The sequence below is a fragment of the Lepisosteus platostomus genome, chromosome 12 (assembly GCF_059453375.1).
Source record: "Lepisosteus platostomus isolate fLepPlt1 chromosome 12, fLepPlt1.hap1, whole genome shotgun sequence".
Lineage (NCBI taxonomy): Eukaryota > Metazoa > Chordata > Actinopteri > Semionotiformes > Lepisosteidae > Lepisosteus > Lepisosteus platostomus.
This window is the reverse complement of record NC_142622.1, coordinates 10,539,612-10,559,268: the sequence shown is the minus strand read 5'-3', so window position 1 is coordinate 10,559,268 and position 19,657 is coordinate 10,539,612. Positions and strand designations below refer to the sequence as shown.

Below are 19,657 nucleotides of genomic sequence, written 5' to 3'. Positions count from 1 at the left end.
TGACCTTATATTGTAATAGTATACAAATAAGACTTGTATTGATCAATATTTGCTTTATTTGGTTTCGTTACCTTTTTGTATGTATGAGTGCCACATTAGCAATCCCATTCCAACTATTAGGTGCTGACACTGTTTTGAGTGAGTATCGGGTGTTGTGTTAATAGCCTATAAATCAATAAATAACCTGTATTTAATAACCTGTACCTGTAGCTCCTTGGCACAGTACACAGTATCACAGACATGACTGTGTGAAACAAACAAAAAGTTTCAGGAAGAATAGGAGTTTAACATTTGTTTAAATTAATTCATCATCGAGGATTTAAAACATTCGAAATGGGTCAATTACAACCATGGTACCATAACAAACAGATCAGAAGGGATAAAAAAAATACTAATTGCTTTAAGAAAATGTAGAGTTAACCTTATTTCCTCTTCTTTCAGAAGATGGTATTATTTGGTTTAATTTGGTAAAAGACAAAAAACAAATGCAGGCTGTTCTTTTTATTGATCAGTGCAGGTCATACAGAATTTACAGAACTGTTGTTACTTAGTGGACATAAATGGGAGGAAACAACTTTTGTTTGTCAAATTGGTTCAATATTTTGCAATGAAATACCTCTTTCAACTGGGGTCCGTCTGCAAGATCTGTTCTCCAGTAACTGTGCTCTTTAAAGGGTGCTGAACACAAATGCAATCATTTGACTTGGTTTAGATTTATGTCCTTTTTACATATTGCATCCAGCACCTGGTTATACATCAAATATACATCATGGTACACATTTCTAAATAATACAGCAATTTGTGAAATCTGGAAATCTGTTGTTGAGTCCTTCCAAACCTTGTGGTTTGAAATACTTCCACTTCAATACATATTGAAATGCTACTATTTTAATGTTTCTCCTAGTACTGCACGGCTCATTAATATCAGACAAACTTTCAGACTTTTATAAGATGGCTTACCCTAAGAAAATTGAAAGAAAATGTAAGGAAATCCACGTATGTGTTTTTTTGTAAATAGCTTTTATTATAGCAAAGTGTAAGCAAGCACAGGCAATCACTGAAAATGGACAATGTTTTCATACACAGTGAAAGCACATTGAAGTATAGTTTTTCAAATCAATGAGAAAAGCTCTCTTCTTCTCTCTCTTTTAGTGAAAGCCCTACATTTTCAGAAGGCTTTTATAGCAGGTCACATGGTGAAGATGCTAACAATAAAAAAGTTTGCCTACATTAGGCCCAGTGTGAGTCTGACAGCAATCACAAATTCCTAATCTAGGTTTTTTTTTGTGTTAGATTACTGTACCATCCATTGAAGGGAGCCACATACTTCTTAAGAGGTAAAAGAAATAGTGCACTAAACGTGTCTTAAAGAAATAGCACACTCTGTGTTCCTACTGCATTTTGTGCACCTTGACTTTAGTATTTGCTTCCTGTACACAAAATGAAGTCCTACTACTGAAAGCCCAGTAACTTACACAACAAAGTGAATTTTTGTACTGTATACTGTATACAGCTTTTATTACAAGCTATTACTAAAAACTAAAACAAAATTTTACTTTTGTTTTCTTAGTAAAATTTGCATTTTTGAGACATGTTTTGCACTTGATTAACAGAATCATGACATATGTTTAATGGCCCAGAGAGTACAACTTAATTTTATTGCTTTTTTACATCCTGCACTCAGAAGGACAAATGTTATCTCCAGCATAATCAAAAACAAGTAAAAAGAAATGACTGACCCCACATTACCAACGTGATACCACATCAAATGGATAAGTTGACGGATACTGTAAGATCCATCACATTTAAACATCAAGTAATTGCGTATGGGATTTTGCTAGCTTTGCACTGATCATCAGTTTCAGACACATCTAGTCTACCCTCTTCTTTTGACAGACGATGCATATAAGATGTTCAAGGACAAGTAGAACTGGATGTGGTAATACAGTTTGTGCCTGTTTAACCTGTTCACGTTCACTGTGATGTACATTACAGTATTTAAACCATGAACTTGCAGCTGAGTGGATGTATTGCAGAATACATTATGCCAGAATATTTTTGTTATCACACTTCCACACTTCCAATGTTACAAAATAACATAATCTGCAGGACGTTTAGGTATTCAAGCCTGGTGATGAAAACAGTTGTAAAAAAAAAGTCCCACACACACAAATGGTGTGGTGTTTAAGAATTCAAAATAGCAGAAAAGAGTTGTGTAAAACCCACTTCTCTTTGATAAGATTTCATAAAAACCTAACTACAAAAACATCTTAATAAAAAACTCTCATTAAAAAGAGTCAAATTTTCGATAAAAAATGTCACTTCAGATGATCACTTCTTCACTTCTTTACGACAAAAAGAGTTTTCCTTTTAAGGGTCTACGGACAGTTATTATACTCAGAGGACACATCTAATTTTAAAGCCAGATAAGAAAATATGCCTATCTTCATTACTAATCAAGGGCTCACTGGGTTCAACGCTGGCATCAGTCCAAAAAGTAACATTACTTCAATTTTGAAACACAGAGCCCATGAATGTCAGGTTTATTAGGATCTCAGCCAGCAACATTTAATTTCAGTTAAAAACTGTTTAACTGCACGTAAATAGAGATTTGCCACAGTTATGAATAACATGACTGACGTTTGAGGAAAACAGACACTAAATATCAAATATTGTGCAATAAATATTAGCGATACCTTTTCCTAACCCTTGCTTACTGTTGCTGAAAGAGTCACGGCCAAGCATCTTTTAAACTACAAAAGTCATAGAAGCATTTGTACATAAGACTTCTGATTATCATTCTAAAAACTGTGTTTTGTGGAAAAAAGAGGTCAGTTTTTTTTGTACTGTTGCAGGTTATAATACAAAATTTAATCTCAAGCCTTTAGAAATACGAAAATTAATTTTGCAAACCCAGAACTAAAATCCATTTTGTTTTCATCTTATATGAATGTACAGAGCTGAGCAACACACATTTAAGAAATAATTAATAAAATGGTGGACTATTGGTGGTCATATTATAGCTTGAAGGGACAAAGGACTATACAGTACACATTTAGGCTGCCAACAGAAATAACTTCAAATGACAGAAGGATAAGGTACACTACAAACACTACTGAAAATGAAAAATCCTAAATCCTTCAGAAAACAGGGTAGAAATCTCATTATTACTCTTTTTGTTTCATATATTTTTGAAATACGAAAAGATTAGAATTTTAAAGAACTGCATAATCTTCTTTAACAGTTTATCAAAACTTTAATGATTTCACGATAAAGAGCACAAAGTTAAGTAGCCGGTTAAGAGGATAACTCCCCAGTGCAGTCTAGTGATTAGTAGATGAGAATTGGGAGTGTGAAAATCCGGGAAGCAAATCCCAGTCCTGCCACAGATTCACTTTGAGGAGAAGAAACTCCATTTCGGCTGTAAATCTAGTCACAGAAAAAAAGTAAGCAGTAAAACAACTTATGTCTCTTTAAATCATCTTCGACGTGATGAGATGATAAACCCTGTTTAGGAGTCTTTGACCATGTTAAGCAGAAACAAGCATGTTACGATTGTTACAGAGACCGCGCCTGCCCTAAAATGAAAGAGGGGAAATAAAAAAAAGATCTTAAATGAGAGAAAAACAATTTTAAATTAATGTTTTGTCAAGGCACAATGTCCAGCCATTGTTAATTACCAATGTGGCAATACAAAATAAATCTTAGCAAGGTTATCCTTCTTTGAGTGATAACCCAAGTTATTCAAAATCAAGTTCCACATTTTGTACATTTGGACCCTAAATGAAGAGGTGTATCTCATTACGGCAGAGTTCTTTGCCATGTATCGGATGTCCTTCACATATGAGAGACTTATTCACCATCAGGGTGGAGACAGAAGAAGAAGCTCTGTAGCTGGGGCTGATTTGCCTTACTGTGTCTAACTAAACCCTGCTGAGAAGGTACAGAGTGCAGTCAGTAGAAGATACCCTGGGTGGATAACTCCAAAGTTCAATTTGCCCGCTAGCAACACAATTTCCAACAGACAATAATTCCACAGTAATTTAATTGACTGTGCTCATTTATTTTCCATTTCTGTTTATGTACTGGCTCCTCGACAGGTTTTTCTTATTTAATAAACAAGGTTTTTAAATTTTGATACAACTTCTTTGTTGTTTTTGAGCAGCATATGTGAGGCTATATTACACCAGATGGCTGGTGCACGTTTTTATGGTGAGCTGGTGAAGTAAGCTTCAACTAAGCAAAATTCAAGTCAAGCCAAAAACATCAAGTGTTGCCATTTTAATATGCTCATAATTCAGATTTCTAATAAAAAACCACCAATAGCATCTGTGCTGAAAAAATGTATGTTCCCTTACTTTCCCTCTTCACCCATTGTCTGTTGTTTCACAACCCTATTTATGCTGTTTGCTACTTTAGATTGACACTTAAACTCTCGAAAACAAATTGATCGCTGCAAATATCACAGCACCCTCAAACAATGGGATATGTTGAAAATTCTCTCCACTAAAACAACATTGAGAACTGTGAGCCTTGGTTAGGGTGCACAAAATATACATTTTTAGTTCTGGAATTTTGTCAACGAAGATTTACTCAACCAAGCTTTGAACATAAAAGGCCAGAGCTATTTCTTCCCCAAGTGTCTGGAATGCCCTGCCACACTCTATTAGATTATCTGAATCTGTTACTGCATTAAATCCTACCTAAAGGCATATCCGTCTCAAAAGGGTATTTCTTATTTGGTTTTCCGCGTAGCTTCTTAATAATAATATACAGTATAATATATATACACAGACACATAATTTCAAACATGTTAAGTGACATCTAAGGAAGTATTGTATTGATTTGAAAGGCTACAGTTCTTCAATATGAAACACTCTACTGATTGCTAATTGTGTCAACAGCCATCGGATCCGAAAGATGTAAAATCTCCATGGAGAAGAGGAGAAGAACAGAACATGCAGTAATGAAAGAGGCTCAAGACATTACATTTATAGTAAATCCACTTTCTACAAAAGGTTCTGCATTAAACCTCGCAGTAAAACAAAAGCACTGCAAAGCAGGCCGGTTTTCTTACTATATCTCATATCTGTCATAATAAATGTTATTTTGAAAAGTAATACAGTATACAATATTTACCTCAAAAAGGTTCTGCAATACATAAAAAGCACAAACACAATAAAATTAAATGACGGAAAATAACAAACCCAAAAAATAATAGGTACTGTAAACAAGATCATAAAAGATTGTCTCTGACTATTATACTGCTGTTATACTTTAAGGTATATAAAATGAATATATTTATATTATACTACTGTAAGGCCTATTTGCGAATTGTTATTATACATTAATACACTAAATCATACATATTATGAATGATTTATAAAAAAAATATAGAGGTATTTGTCACTGATCATCACCCATACTTTATTATTATCATACGAGGGGTAATGTCACTGAACGTTACCCCAGTTTTATGGAAAAAGAAATAGGCAAAAATTGTTTTTTTTGCATAGAAATTCATGACTAGATCTAGTATAAATTCTAGTATAAAGTCTATTTCACACTTGACTGTATACAGTAGTAGGCCTACAACATGGTATCATACAAAAACAAAAAGCAATAAGATATCAGCCAGTCCATGACCTGAAATATTATATTTCAGTATATTACTGTGTTCATTATTGTAATAATGAACACAGTAATATACTGAAATATAATATATACAAAAATAATTATTTGTAAGCGATTAACCAAAAATAGGCTGACAAGTAGGAAACCGAATAAGTAAAGGAGAAATACAGTAACAGTTTTCAAAAAGGAAATCTTAAGATTGAGCCACTAATTACATTTTTGTGTGTGTGAGTGTTAGATGTTTAAACCTTTTTCTAACTTCTTTAGTGAGACTCAGACATCTCTTATGGCAGCTAAAGTCTGGTAATTGGTAAATCATATTTCATTCACTGTGTATTTGAAGGACCGAGAACAAATAAACAAAATCAGCACACGTTTGTGACAGCCTGTGCATTCCTGTAAGCCTTCTGGGTTGGTGGAGGAAACAACATAGAGATACTTACAGGCATCGGAAATCTGGTCTCTGTTTTAAACAGACATGGCAAAACACACCAACAAAGACGGCTTAATCTACAATGATATTTAAAAAATCTGAAATATGAAAAAGTGCAAAGGTGCATACTGCACACTGGACCTCGAAGGCGGACCAATACATAACATTTTTAAACATTTAAATGCACGGAGCAAGAAGTCGCAAGAGGGTCCTGTCTCTTTAATTGCAGCAAAAGAAAGATAACGAATGCTCGCGCTTACCTTTGCTGTACACAACACAGTTGTTTTTGTTGTCTTCTGCTCCCTGCCAAGTCACATCCAGAAGCCACCTGGGGCCAGCATTCAACACCACCGGGACTGAGCACTTCGTCTTCTGCACGAGCAAAGATAACAAACACTAATCATTTGCTTATTTTGGTGATTAAAGAAACTTTAATAACCACAAGTTCTGCTCTTCTTCTTTTTTGAAAGACATAAACAGGCAATTTTATAAGCTAAGGCCTTTATTCCCTCTTTCCTGGCTGAGAGGATTCGAGAGGGGGGTGAGGAGTGAGGGAAGATAGTAATAGTGATGGGGGGGGTTCTGGTGCACAGGCCTGTCTCCAATCTGAATAGCAGAATTATTATCATGGATTTTTCCCAATGATACCGGATCAGATCTCCCAGATTAGGGAGATCTCTGGTGGCTCCGAATTGTAAAGAGAATGCAGATGACTTTCAGAGTGAAGAAGGCAAGTGTTTAGAAGTGAACTTTAGGCACATTGTACTTCAATATCAGCAGGATCTCACTATTTCCTGAAACAGGCAGGAAAGAATTTAAAGAATCAGTATCCATTTCAAAGTGCGATCGAGGGTACATTTTATAATACAGTAGCAAATTATTCTGAATGTGTAACGTCGTTTTTCTTTTCAGTCTGGGTCACATTTGGTGCTTTATGTTATTTTTTTGAAAAAAAAAATGAAAACAGGGAGATCTACTACAGCTCTGTACAAATACACTCACGGCATAAGAGATGGTGAGAAGGAACTTGAGACCAGTACTGCCGTTATAACGTTATATGCGGTATATGAACAAATTCTATTTTTGTTTTTCAAATATATATCTCATTCTATAATTTCAGCAACATTTTTTTTTTAAAGAAAAGCAATTCAAGTCTGAGAGCATCTCTGTGTGCTGCATTCCAGAGAATGACAGACTATTTCTGTAACGCTTATAGTACTATATTACTCTAGGGCACATTGTCAGCATGTCTAGACCATTACCTTTTAACCTGAGGGGCTTTCTTCATTAGGGTGTTCCAGATATAGTTTAGCCATGAGAAAATGGGTTTGAGTACAATTTCACCATTTCATTTCTTTTTCCATTTAAAATTGGAGGCCACTACACACAATCCATCTCCCTAATGCTGCATACAGTACATCTCCTCTCTGTTCTCAAGAGACTTCCCAGAGCAAAAAACCTTCAAGACTTCATAAAGCAGAAATGTGCATACATCACAAAATCAAATCATATGCAGACCTCTGGCATTTCAATAACAATGTACTCTATCAAAAACAACAACGATTTTTAAGCTCAAAAATATTGAAATAACCTCATAGCCTCATATTTTTTTTAATCGCACAATATTGAAAATATGTCTCCTTTTTGTTTGATATCAAGAAGGGACCTGATGCAAAATGCCCATAAGTTAATTCTGCTCTGCGTTTAACAACATCTTACATAAAAATATTCAAATGGGGGAATCCTTAAGAAGAACTCGGTGGTAGTGTTCACCCAGCAGTGAATGGTGGTGCTTTAGCCTGCACCTCCTGTGTAACATGAAGAGAGTCAGAGTATCACAGTACGTCAATGTCCTGGCCAATCACTGGACATGAACGTCAATAAGAATGTCCTGTCTGTGACTGATACCTGTGAAAGTGCTCAATTAAATCCCACACCTGGGACTCTTGGAATGAGCAGCAAATATGTCAAACAGCATTGCAGATCTCATGCATGTAATGCAAAAGGCCAAAGGCCTCCTCAATTTTGTAACCTTTACACGTTTTCATGTCGTTGCCTTTTATACTGTACTGTAAGTCAAAGGGCAACACAAAAGCACCATCCTTAGCCTTGATTTGGATGTGTTGTGTATGGTTTAGTTCCAGAAAAAGAATTCTTTCAAACCTATTTACATCAAGTCTATGCATATTTCCTTGTGTACGTAACCTATAAATGACCTATTCATTTAAAAAGAAATGTTACGGTACAGTTCATTTAGGAGAAAATAAACTTAATATTTTAAGGTTATTTTCATAAGGGTAGATCATAAACGTACAATAGTGAATCAGTATTTTTCAAAGCACATTATTTTTGCCAGCCAATTGGGAACTACTATTCGTTAGTAAAGACTGCATAATTTATCACAACTTTGTGTCATTATGCCTGAAGAAAATTGATCGCAGCAGAAACGGGTTGGCATTTTGCATAACTTTGGTCAATTTTTTAGTGAGATTACTCTGGAGCTGGCTCAAGACTGAAAAATTCCTTCAAAACTTCATAATTTACTTCAATTCCTTCAATCTTCAGAAAAAAATAAGCAGCACTGAATATCATGACTACTAAATAATACACTTTCGATTTTTGTTTGAAAGTAGGGGTTGCCTTTTTGTTAAACTAAGAGATGTGCATTTTTTTTAGAAACTAACAGGTCCCCTATCCCGCATTAGCAGTGCAAAACAGAAAAGCCCTTCATAATTTAATTCTGCTCCTATTTCACATCTCAAATTAGGCATACAATAAACTCTTACATCTAACCTAAGCTGTAAATCTTAAAATCCTGTCAAATGAGAAAAGGACACTCTTAGTGCTTTCTGATTGTTGCCACGACAACTATCTAAAATGAAAATCTGTTTAACCCTTTGCTACACCCCAGATGACAGGCATTTACCAGCTAGTAATACCCTTCCCTCTTAGTTTGCTGATATACATGAAGCAATACGATAGGCTTGTATTTAATTGTCACAAATGCTGAATGGAGGTATGAGAACTAATAAAACTGCTCTTTAAAGCTGCAGACATATCACAAATGTTTCTTTAATTTGGCCCATTTCTTTCATTTCCAATGGTCACAAACAGTTGAACAAAGCAATTTTGTTTTTTTGTATAGGCACAAAAGTTTTTCAGTTGTTTTTTTTTGTATTTATAATAATCTTCTGTCATGTTAGAACCTGGTGTGGTGTTAGTGTTAAAGCAACATAACAGGCTGTTGTTCTCATTTAGAATCTACATTGATTAACACTGATAAGTAGGAAAACCTTTACTATATCTTACAGCATGCTCTATCTTTATCAAACACTTCAGAATGGTTAAACTACGACATTTTGGTAAGTCATTATAATGCTACAAGTACTGTACATCACATATAAATGATTAACTTAAAGTGAAAATATTATTTTCAAGATATTTGCATTAAATATATCATATTAAATATACACTCAGATAATATTTTTAGCAGAAATTTCTGTGCTCTTTAGTGATTAATAGTAGTGTTATAATGGCCACAGAAGGAGCAGAAAATACATTTCTCTTGGTATACAATGAAAGAAAGAAATCAAACTATTCTGTAAGAGGAACCAGTGCATACTGTGTGATGTTTCTGCTGTGGGCTCAGCACTGTTGTACAACCACTGATGATTCTTAGAATTCGTTTTTTTTAATGGTTTCAGTATTTTACACTGAAATTAAAACATTGCAATACTTTCTGCAGTCGTGGTGGGATTCTTCTGTCTAATGTCTGGCAGCCTTAGAAAGATCCGGGGAAGGGCTGTAGTACAGTATGTCTATGTGTTGTTTTTCTTCTTTGATTTTTTGGAATTTTAAACCTTATTCTTTCCTTCCAAAGCAGACAATGGAACCCTGAGGTTATATGCGGTATTATGAATGATGCCTGCCATTCTAACAGGTGATGCAGTTTTCTGCCAAGCAGACTCTACCTCAGCATCACAAAGCTGGATTTTGTGTTCACTGTTTTTTGTAACCCACTGTGTTATTAAAATATATTAGATGCTAGGTCACTGGCACTTTTAAAGTACTGAAGATGTAAACAATTTTATGCTTATACAGTAATATTACCCATATATTATTTCTAACCATTCAATCCTTTACACATTCAAACCTTATTCTATTTTTTCAGATTACAGTATGTTCATTAAGAATGTTAATCTACTACAGTATTATGTGACACAAAAAAGAACAAGAACATTTTTTTCAGTGAAATGATTACACCAATATAATATCTGGACTTAAAAGTAATGGCAAACATAAAATACATAAAATAGATTCAGCATTTACCAGGCATCCTATAATGAATTCCTAAGAGGTTAATAAATGTATAAAAACAAACCTGAACTTTGGCACAGATTTAAAAAATTTTGGAAAACTGAATTGACATGGAATACGCTAATATATATTCCCTGAAAAATGGAATATAATGTTGTTTCTATTATTGAAGGCAACAAGCCATACCACTAAAAGAACATCTTCCAGTCCTACACTTATTTAACTTCAAGTTTGTCTTTGCCTTACTTGAAACTGTCCAGATTTGTTTTTTTGCACAGAGGCCAACCAGCTGTGTCAGTTCCTACTAGTTGCCTTCCAAATGAAGTGAAGGATATGGATATGCCCTCCTAGCAATCACTTCTAGCTACATCCGGTAATAGGACTCCTGACCTCAGATGTTTAAGAGGTGCACTTAATTCCTCTCGATTTCCCCATCTTCTGAGCATTTTGGGCTATGTTGCGTATACTGGCTCGGGAAACACATCATGTTAACAGTGAGTGCCTAAGATTTTAGGCCGGGATTGAATCTCCCTGAGCTGATTAAACCCGCAATGACAATTTGCTTAGGCAAATGAAGAATGTACAACAGCAAACTCTCAGACAGAAGAGCAATATGTACTGTCACTTCTCCTAACTACAGCTAAGCAAGCAGGTGTTCTTCTGACCTGGTATCAAAAGAACCAGATTTGACTCTCCACCAAAGAAACAAAACCAATTAAGTCACCCAACACTCACAAAAAAACATCGGTTAAAACAGAATTCAGTGCTCAGGCATAAACCTGACTTTCACTGACTTCTTTGTTGGTGAAATTTTGTCTGTCATTGTGTTGTTATGTTGGGCATGTGCTATAAAAGAATAAATAGGACAATAAAGCTTGAATTGAACTGAATTAAACTGCTAGTTCTAATCATTTTATTTAATCTTAGCTTATACTGTATGGACAGATTACCTTTGCCATCCATGATATCAAATGGGTATCAGACAAAAAAAAGGCCATCTGGCCTGGTTCTGTGCTGTATGAAATACATATTTTCTGATTTTATTTACATATTTATGATGAAATGCATTGTCATGAAAGGATGATGAAGGTGTCCAGACACTGGATCAGCAGCACAACACATTTTTTTCAAATTATAGAAGAATTTTAAAAATTGGTATTTGTGTGCTGGGAATTTAAATATACTCGCACATGAAGCACTAGCCACAAATGACTGAATCCTCATAATGCAACTGCAGCCCATTTGATATGCCCTTCGCTGTGTTCTCACTTCACATCCCTGCTCTCTATATTCCCCTTGCCTTTTTTTCTAGGGGCTGTTACTGTTAAACGTGTAAAAGATACAGTGGGCAAAACGGTGTAGTCAGCGAGGAAGTGATTACAAACTGATGCTCCAAATTCACTATAAAATGAAAATCAATATTTCCACAAGTTGCTGCAACATAAAAGATAACCTTCATTGATTTTTCTAGACTTAGGCCTCTGCGATAAAATCTAATATAAATTTTCAGCCACACGGATTTGGATCAGAGCAGAGCAAGTCGATGATAAGTTCTGCACATCTTTGAGAGTTGGAGATTTTTTTTTTAAAGGCACGGCTGTACTATTTATAATTGGCCCTGTGCGAGCGAAAGCTTCTATCAGGAATCTGTTCTAATTTTTATTACTGAGAAGCTAAAGCCTGTTCCAGATAATTTGGAAATTTCAGGGGAATTGTGATAGAGCTGATGGCACAGCCGGACTGACTCAAGAAAAGAGCTAACCTGTAATAGCCTCTGTGGCTGGGCTGATTAAATGTTGCCATAGATGAAAGCCCTGCCATCACCGCAATAAATTAACCAATCACACAAATCCCAAGTCAGTACTAATCCTTCCTTGATACTCTGATCCTCTGATCAGCTGAAGGAGGTAGAGAAGAAAGTGGCTTGTGACACTCAGCTTCCTAACCTCTGGTTTCTGTGTAAACAACAAGCTAATGATATCACACTGACCAATTCAAAGACCTGGACACTCTTAACCCTTTCTGCTCGTGACATTCCACCATCAAGCTCTCAAGACGTACTGTAGAGCGATTTTTTTTTCTAAACCTTCCTTCCAGTATATCAGTTTGAGAACAAAAACCCCAAAAGAAAAGAAACCTTGTACCTTGTTTTTAAGAGTTATGAGCTTAATTGTCAGATATGTGACGATATTACAGACACAGTATAAGATCTAGCTTATACTCAAGTTTCTCATGTGCCATTAAAGCTAATGATTTGATTTAGTTCATTTCAAGTGTTACAAAGAGAGATTTTCTGTTATTACTAGCTTTAGTCACTTAAAACGTTAGCTTGAGAATATAAAATTCCACAGGACATACAGAATCTCAACGTTACTCATGCAAACCTTCAAGTTCAAGAACGAAATAAAATGAAATGTAAAAATAAGAACTAAGATTCCCTGCTAGCATCAAAATTTTTAATCCTTGCAAGTTTTCACCATCATTAATAAACATTAAAGACCTGTTCATTTCAACATACGAAAATTACTATTAACAAATTAATAAAATTATTAACTAAACAAGCACATTCTACAGGCAACAAAATCTAGAAAATAAAACTTAGAATCATTTTTGATGTGGAAGTATTATGAACATAGAAATAGTAGCTGCCATAAATACTTTAGACACAAGTTTAATGAGCAAAACAGCATGTTATAGTTTTGGTAGGGAAACAGCTCTGCAGTTTTGATTACAATCTGATTTATTGCTACTGAGCAAAGACAAATCCCTATGACCCTGAAATAAACACTCAAGTTGTTGGACTCCCAGATCTAACAGTTATTCATATTATTATTTCAGTTTTACAGATGAGAGCATTCCTTAACTTTTAGTAAAAAATGCAGTACATGTACAGTAACTCTCCTCTAAGTGATTCCACTACCAGCTTTATTCCTTTCTGATAATTTCCTTCTAATGAAATATGGATCGAACAGTTTGCTTCTGCAGTCGCACACAGAATTGGATCACTGGGTTCAGTAACAGCTTGTTTTCAAACAGAATACATTTGGAAACTTAGTTTCTTCAGTACTGTAAGTCCCAGGGAGCTCATTTGAAAGGAGAAGCCACCCTTTCCCAGCTACATATTAAAATTCCACACTAGAAGCTGTGGGATGGTTTAGCCGAGCGAGAATGTTATTCCATGGTTATCCTAAGTGTCAAGTGCATGAGTGACAAATTTTTCATTCCTTTCTGTGACACAGTTAACAACAAAAGGTGATTCATACATTGAAAAAAAGCAGTTGCAATTAGCTCTACACCACTCAGAAACTAACTGCAAGTGGTCAACTGGAAATTTCATTAAGGATGATTCTTTCCTACTTTGTTATCACTTCTTCCATTTCCTACCCTCAAGTATGGAGTATAAAAGCCTTCAGTGGATTTTAGCAGTGCTGGAGAGTAAGTTATTTATCATAAACAAATGTAAAAGCATATATTTTACATGTGTATGTAAAAACAAATGTAAGGCGCTGTAAAAAGTTGTAATAAAATTCTAAAGTCACATTGTTTTTTTTTTTACATCTGCTCCTGACAATGATACCTCAAACCATTTTACTAACACCTACATCTGAATACCAGGAAACCAAAGAATTGCACAATGGGACTAACTATTTTGTTTCATTTTATTTTATTCCTGATTTTTTGGATGGCACTCGTTTCATCTGCTCATGTGAAAAAAAAAACACCTCCATGCAGTCTTTTTTTTCTAGCTAGCATCTGCTATTGGGAGGCTAAATAACAGAAATATGCAAAAATTGCACACTAATTCCCTTTGGAGATAGATCTTGGCTGCTGCCCTGTCATAAATCAGAGAGTTTCGATATGAAATGAGGCAAGCTGCTCTAATCATTTCTGCATTTCAAATTGGATCACTGGCTCAATCGCTTGGCTTTTAAACTGCTTGCCTAAGAGCAAATGTGAGGTGGGAGATAATTCTGAAGAAATCTCTCCCTGTGCAGCTCTACAGCTAGTTTACTGCTTGAGTGCAAAAGAATGCTTTTTTGCAATCTTTTTCAAACTTAGTTAAACTGACTTTTCTACAGCATGTAATCAATTAATTCATTCTTTTATTTACTTGATACTATTGCATTTTCATTAATTCAGCACACATACAGTAAATACTGTACTGTACATGGCACAAATTTAAAAAACCGTATAACACAATTTACATTTAATACTTTACATGTTTCTACCAAACAAGTAGGCAGATTTGATTTTTTTAATAAAAGATCAGCCAGCAGTGGTATACCGAGTCTCTAACCCTATGTATTTAAGGACTACAATGAGAAATAGATTTGAAAACAATCACACTTGGCTAAGCAGACAAAAAATCTCATAGACTTCAGATACACTAATTGTGCCACTAAGACATTATACTACATAGTAGAGCATAAAACATGTATAATGTAGCATAATAGTATCTATCTTAAGACTTTCTATATTCAGATTTAATTGTAATATGCACAAGTGACAATGAGGAGTGCAAATTCATGGGTAAATGCTTCCACATTAAAGAAAATGAGCAGGTTATGGAATGTACTGAGGTAGTACATAATAATGATAAACATACCAAATTGAAATATGTGTTTGCATTTTGTGATCTCATTTTGAATGAGAATGTCTAGAATAAGATAAAAGTATTTTAAACATATAAATCTTCAGTATTATGTGACTGCGCAAATGATGCTTTGTAGTTCAGAGAAGATCATGTGGAATGTAGCTCTTAAACTGGTATTGTTGCTTACACTATCAGGGGCAAAAGTATCCGTGCCCCTTCTTAAGGTACATAAAATACTGAAGGTCTTAAGGTCTTTTGGATCTGTAGGTCCAAAAGGCATTTTGAGTGCAAATAATAAAAAAATATATTTTTAAACAAATATAACAGATTTAAATTGTTTACAAACAAGAAAATCAAGCATGGACATATACTGTATATGCACATGCTCTAAGTTATCATTGCATACTGAGATTCTAAGTTAGTATTACATATGTTTGTTGCTGTCTTTGAGCCTTTTAGAGCAGGGAGTTGTGTCAGTGAGTGACTTCATACTGTATGGAGAAGCAGATTATAATTCCACACTGAAAAGAAAGAAAAAACATTTTCAATATAGAACCAAGAAGGCTCTTGCTTCAGTTGAAGAAAGCTCTACAACCAAAACGTAATGTTTTTTCTTCTTTTTTCTTCTTACTTTTCAGTGTGGAATTAACCTCTACTTCTTCCTTTTGATAAGTTGTCAGCATGTCCTGTGAAATTTCCCCCCTTTCTGATATAAGCTACTTTGACTGCATTGAATTGGGGTTGCTTTTTATCAGTCATGGCTTCTTTCAAGCCTACCAATAATACTTCAGTTGGTTTCAGGTCAGAGGAATCCAATGGACAATCCTTTACTTTGATCCTATTTCACTTTGGAAATTCTTTCTTGACTTGGCTCTATGTTTCAGATTGTTTCAGGTTGTTGTCGTGCTAAAACGTACAGCCATGTCTGAAAGGCTAGAACCATTAGACATCAATTCACTTAGCACATTGTCTTGGTATCTTTGCTACTTTCAGGTTTCATTCAAATGCGTGAAGGTTTACAAACCAGGGTTCAAAATTGTACCATTAATGAAAAAGTGTAATTTTACCACTGTAAATCTCTAAATTCAAATGAAAATAAGAAAGGATTTCTTAGTGTCACAGTCAACTGGTACAAACACCTGCAGAGCCTTTTGGTTGTGGTATGCGGAGCGGCCTGGGCTTCATTTTAACCCAAGATTATTTTTTTTTTAACCCTCACACTGACACGAAGCCACAGGAGGCACACGGAGGAAGAGAAAAGCAAGCCGGTCTTCTTTCAGCGGCATCCGTAAAAAAAGACCTTGTCCCTGAAAGGATGGACGTACCAGGATAGAAAAACCCTGCGTTGTTCTCCTCCTTTTAATCTCCCCATGAACTTTGCCCCCTGCTGATGCAGGATGTTGTCAAAGAATTTACTGGGGTCCTCTGTGAATATTGTATGCAAATCTGTATTCAGGCTGTGGCTTCTGTCTCTACTTTTGCCTGAAATCCCAGTTGTGTACTACCTCTGAACATTGTGGCTGTACTTGTAGCTATACTGAATGCTTCTGCCACGTTTTTCCTGAAATGTTTTCCTTTATGTTTTTAATGTAATCATTTTCCATCATCCTTTAGCCTTGCAAATTGCCAAAGTAATTGGCTTCTACAACACAGCTTGGAACACAACAATTAGCTGGATAATAAGCAGTTTGTGTCGGCAGCCGCTTAACCATGATATAACTGTTAGTACAAGTAAACTGTGTAATTTTGTTAATACATTTATCTACATATGTATTCATTTGGAATTATCGTAACAACATGTTTTTAAAAACAGAGTGTGATCTTGACCTTTCCCACACTGTTGTATTTGATATTTTAAATAATTTGGGTAGTACTGTAGATCAAAAACTATGATCAATGATAATGTTGAGTTATTTCTATTACATTGTTATTTATCTTAGGGTTTTTCTAAAAATGTATCTACCACAAGAATTAAATGTGTTGTGAAATAAATTCGAATTAAGAAATATTACAATTCCTTGCACCTGACAAGCAATGTGTACAACATTTTTACTTTTTTGGAAGCGCTGTCATCACGTGCTTGAACATCACTGTCCCTATATACAAACAAAAATCCAGGCAACATCCATACAACTGGTCACAGACAGAGTTGTGTTATTGCGATGAGGGAAAACAAATACACTATCAATAAGGTTTTAAGGCTGACATGACCATCGTTTAGGACAATAGCAACGTTTACAATGTGCTCAAAGAGGGCAGTATTCGAGTTACCGCGACTTGTCACACAGGAGTACTGTAACCAAGCGGTAAAATTGACAGCTACTGTGCAGTTTTGGAAAACAAACATCTGGTTTCACCAACCTGCAAAACTGCATCAAATCAATCTATAGCAATACTACATGGTTGGTGATAGGCATTTTGACTGATTTTTCTGCACATCAGCTACTAAACATAAGAAAATTCTTTGATAAGCACATGAAACTCAGCACATTGGCCACTTCAAGTCTCCTACATACTAAGTGAGTTGATCTCAGCATAAAGCTGAACCTTTATAATAAAATCCTTATGGGCCTTCCACAACATGGCTCGACACTTTATTTCATGAATCAATATTTCCTTGTGTTCATCGAGAAAAAGAGGAAATGTCTATCAGCACAAATATGCTCTTTACCCAATTTCCATCTCCACTAGAGTCTTGTGAATTCTGCTTGATGAATTTTGTTTGAAATGCAAACGTCAAAAGGTAATTATTTAAAACATCTCCTCTTAGCTGTTGATTAAAAACTGAAAAGGTTAAGAGTCTCCAATTTTTATTCAAAGTGTAGGCCTACCAAGTCCAAAGATCAAGAAACTGTAACTTTTCATGATATACAGACCTGAATTGTGTACACTACTACAAACATTGTCTAACTAGGCCATTCTACATTGTAATCACAGGCTCTATTTGACTTGATTCATGTAACTCTATAAAACTATGTGCGCATCAAAAGATTCCATGTTCCAGAATTGAGTTACAGTTCATGAAACCAGAATCTGGTAGGCTAAGATACCAATCCAATCACCTCAGTGCTATATCAGCAATGGTAAAACAAAGGAGAGTTGTTGTCGGGGGAGAAATAGCCACAAGCATTTCTATATAGTCACAGGCAACAGACAGTATAGAAGTATTTCAAGCTGAATTTCCTTTCAGCTTTGGCTATAATGAAAGAAAGATTCAACAATGAGCAGCCTTCACCATGGTGAATGGTGCTCATTCGAATGAAAAGTGACTCAACCAGATATTAGATAATGGGAAGGCTGTGCCTTATAAAACTGTAAAGCATTATCATCATTATTGTCATATTTATGTAGCTCATATTTAGACAGTACGAAATGGTAACACGCACCACAGTCTGGATTAAAATGGCATTCCTAGACAGCTTCAATTAAACTATATGCTTGGTGCAGAGCCTCGAGAAAGCTTTCCATGTGCTGCCGGGCTTTAAAAAAAAAAAATGGATCACAATTGATCACTTTTACAAAGTTCTTTCGATTTTTTTAATTCTCAGACGTCAAAATGTACTAGGACTTGTTGTATTGAAAATTAAACTGCATTAAGTGCTAAGCATTTAAAACCTTGAACGGGAGGCATGCTTTTATACCGAGGGAGTGTGGAACAAGCTGCTTGGCCATGTTTTTGGCACCTTCAAAGAAATGGATGAGATCCTGGGATAAATTAGCTACGAACTACCAAACTAGGCTAGATGGGACAAATTTGTAACCTTTCCTACGTTCTTAACTACACTGCTTTTATGATTCTCAATTTCATACATTGGCAACATTGGCAAGGCAGGCAAGCTAAAACAGTGGGGTTCCATGCACAAAGTGTGAAGCACCTTTCATTTGATTCACATTATTAATCCTAATTAAACAGCACTTCCAGATTCTTACTGGCTGAAACACGTTTATTGGACAGCTTGTATCGATATACAATATGAACACTTGTTGTGGCAACGCAATACTGCTTAATCGTAGAGTAAAACGCAAAAATCTCCAGTAATGTAAATGAAGATACAGCCATTCCCAGTTTGAACAGGAAACACACAACTTTTTGCTGTGAAAGATCTTCCTTTCTATGCCCAGTTTTACACCTACATTGCATTGAGATGAAAATGTTTGCCTAATGCTGTAATATTAAACAGTTTCAAACTAGCCCACACTTCTGAGAAACATGGTTGTCCTAAGCCCACTTTATGGGCAGACAATATTTACATAGAAGAAAAGTAAATATGATAACGATGGAGGCCTTGCCTCTTCTAAATGCATTAGATATGAACTTCGTTATCAGTTTTGCTCTGCACTCACTGTTAAAAGACAAGCTTCTAGGGCTGGAAATGATCTTTCTTACCCAATTAGTTTACCAACGACCCCTCGGTATAATATTCCTGTTTGACATCCTCATACACACAACTTAGTATTATGGACCACCATGATGGATAACTAGACATTCTCCAGACTACTGCTCTTAATGCTTTATCAGGGTTTTTATCTTCCGTTGCCCAGATAACACAGCAGACGACGAGCCAAATCTGCATTTTTGCTGAATACTTTCATTTTCTGCTTTTCATCCATCAGGGCCATTCTGACAAGGTTTTGTCTTTAGCCTGGGCAGAAGAAAGGCCCAAAAAGACTGGTCTCTT

General features: G+C 35.4%; 1 protein-coding gene across 2 annotated transcripts in view; it reads right to left on the bottom strand.

Moving 5' to 3' along the window:
• The window catches only part of zfpm2a (zinc finger protein, FOG family member 2a), a 179,166-nt gene that overhangs the window by 50,106 nt on the left and 109,403 nt on the right, over positions 1-19,657 (bottom strand). For both annotated transcript variants that reach the window (XM_088600919.1, XM_088600918.1), the window contains one exon: positions 6,328-6,439. In XM_088600919.1, the coding sequence (XP_088457045.1) occupies positions 6,328-6,439 (112 nt within the window). The remainder of the gene's footprint in view (positions 1-6,327; positions 6,440-19,657) is intronic.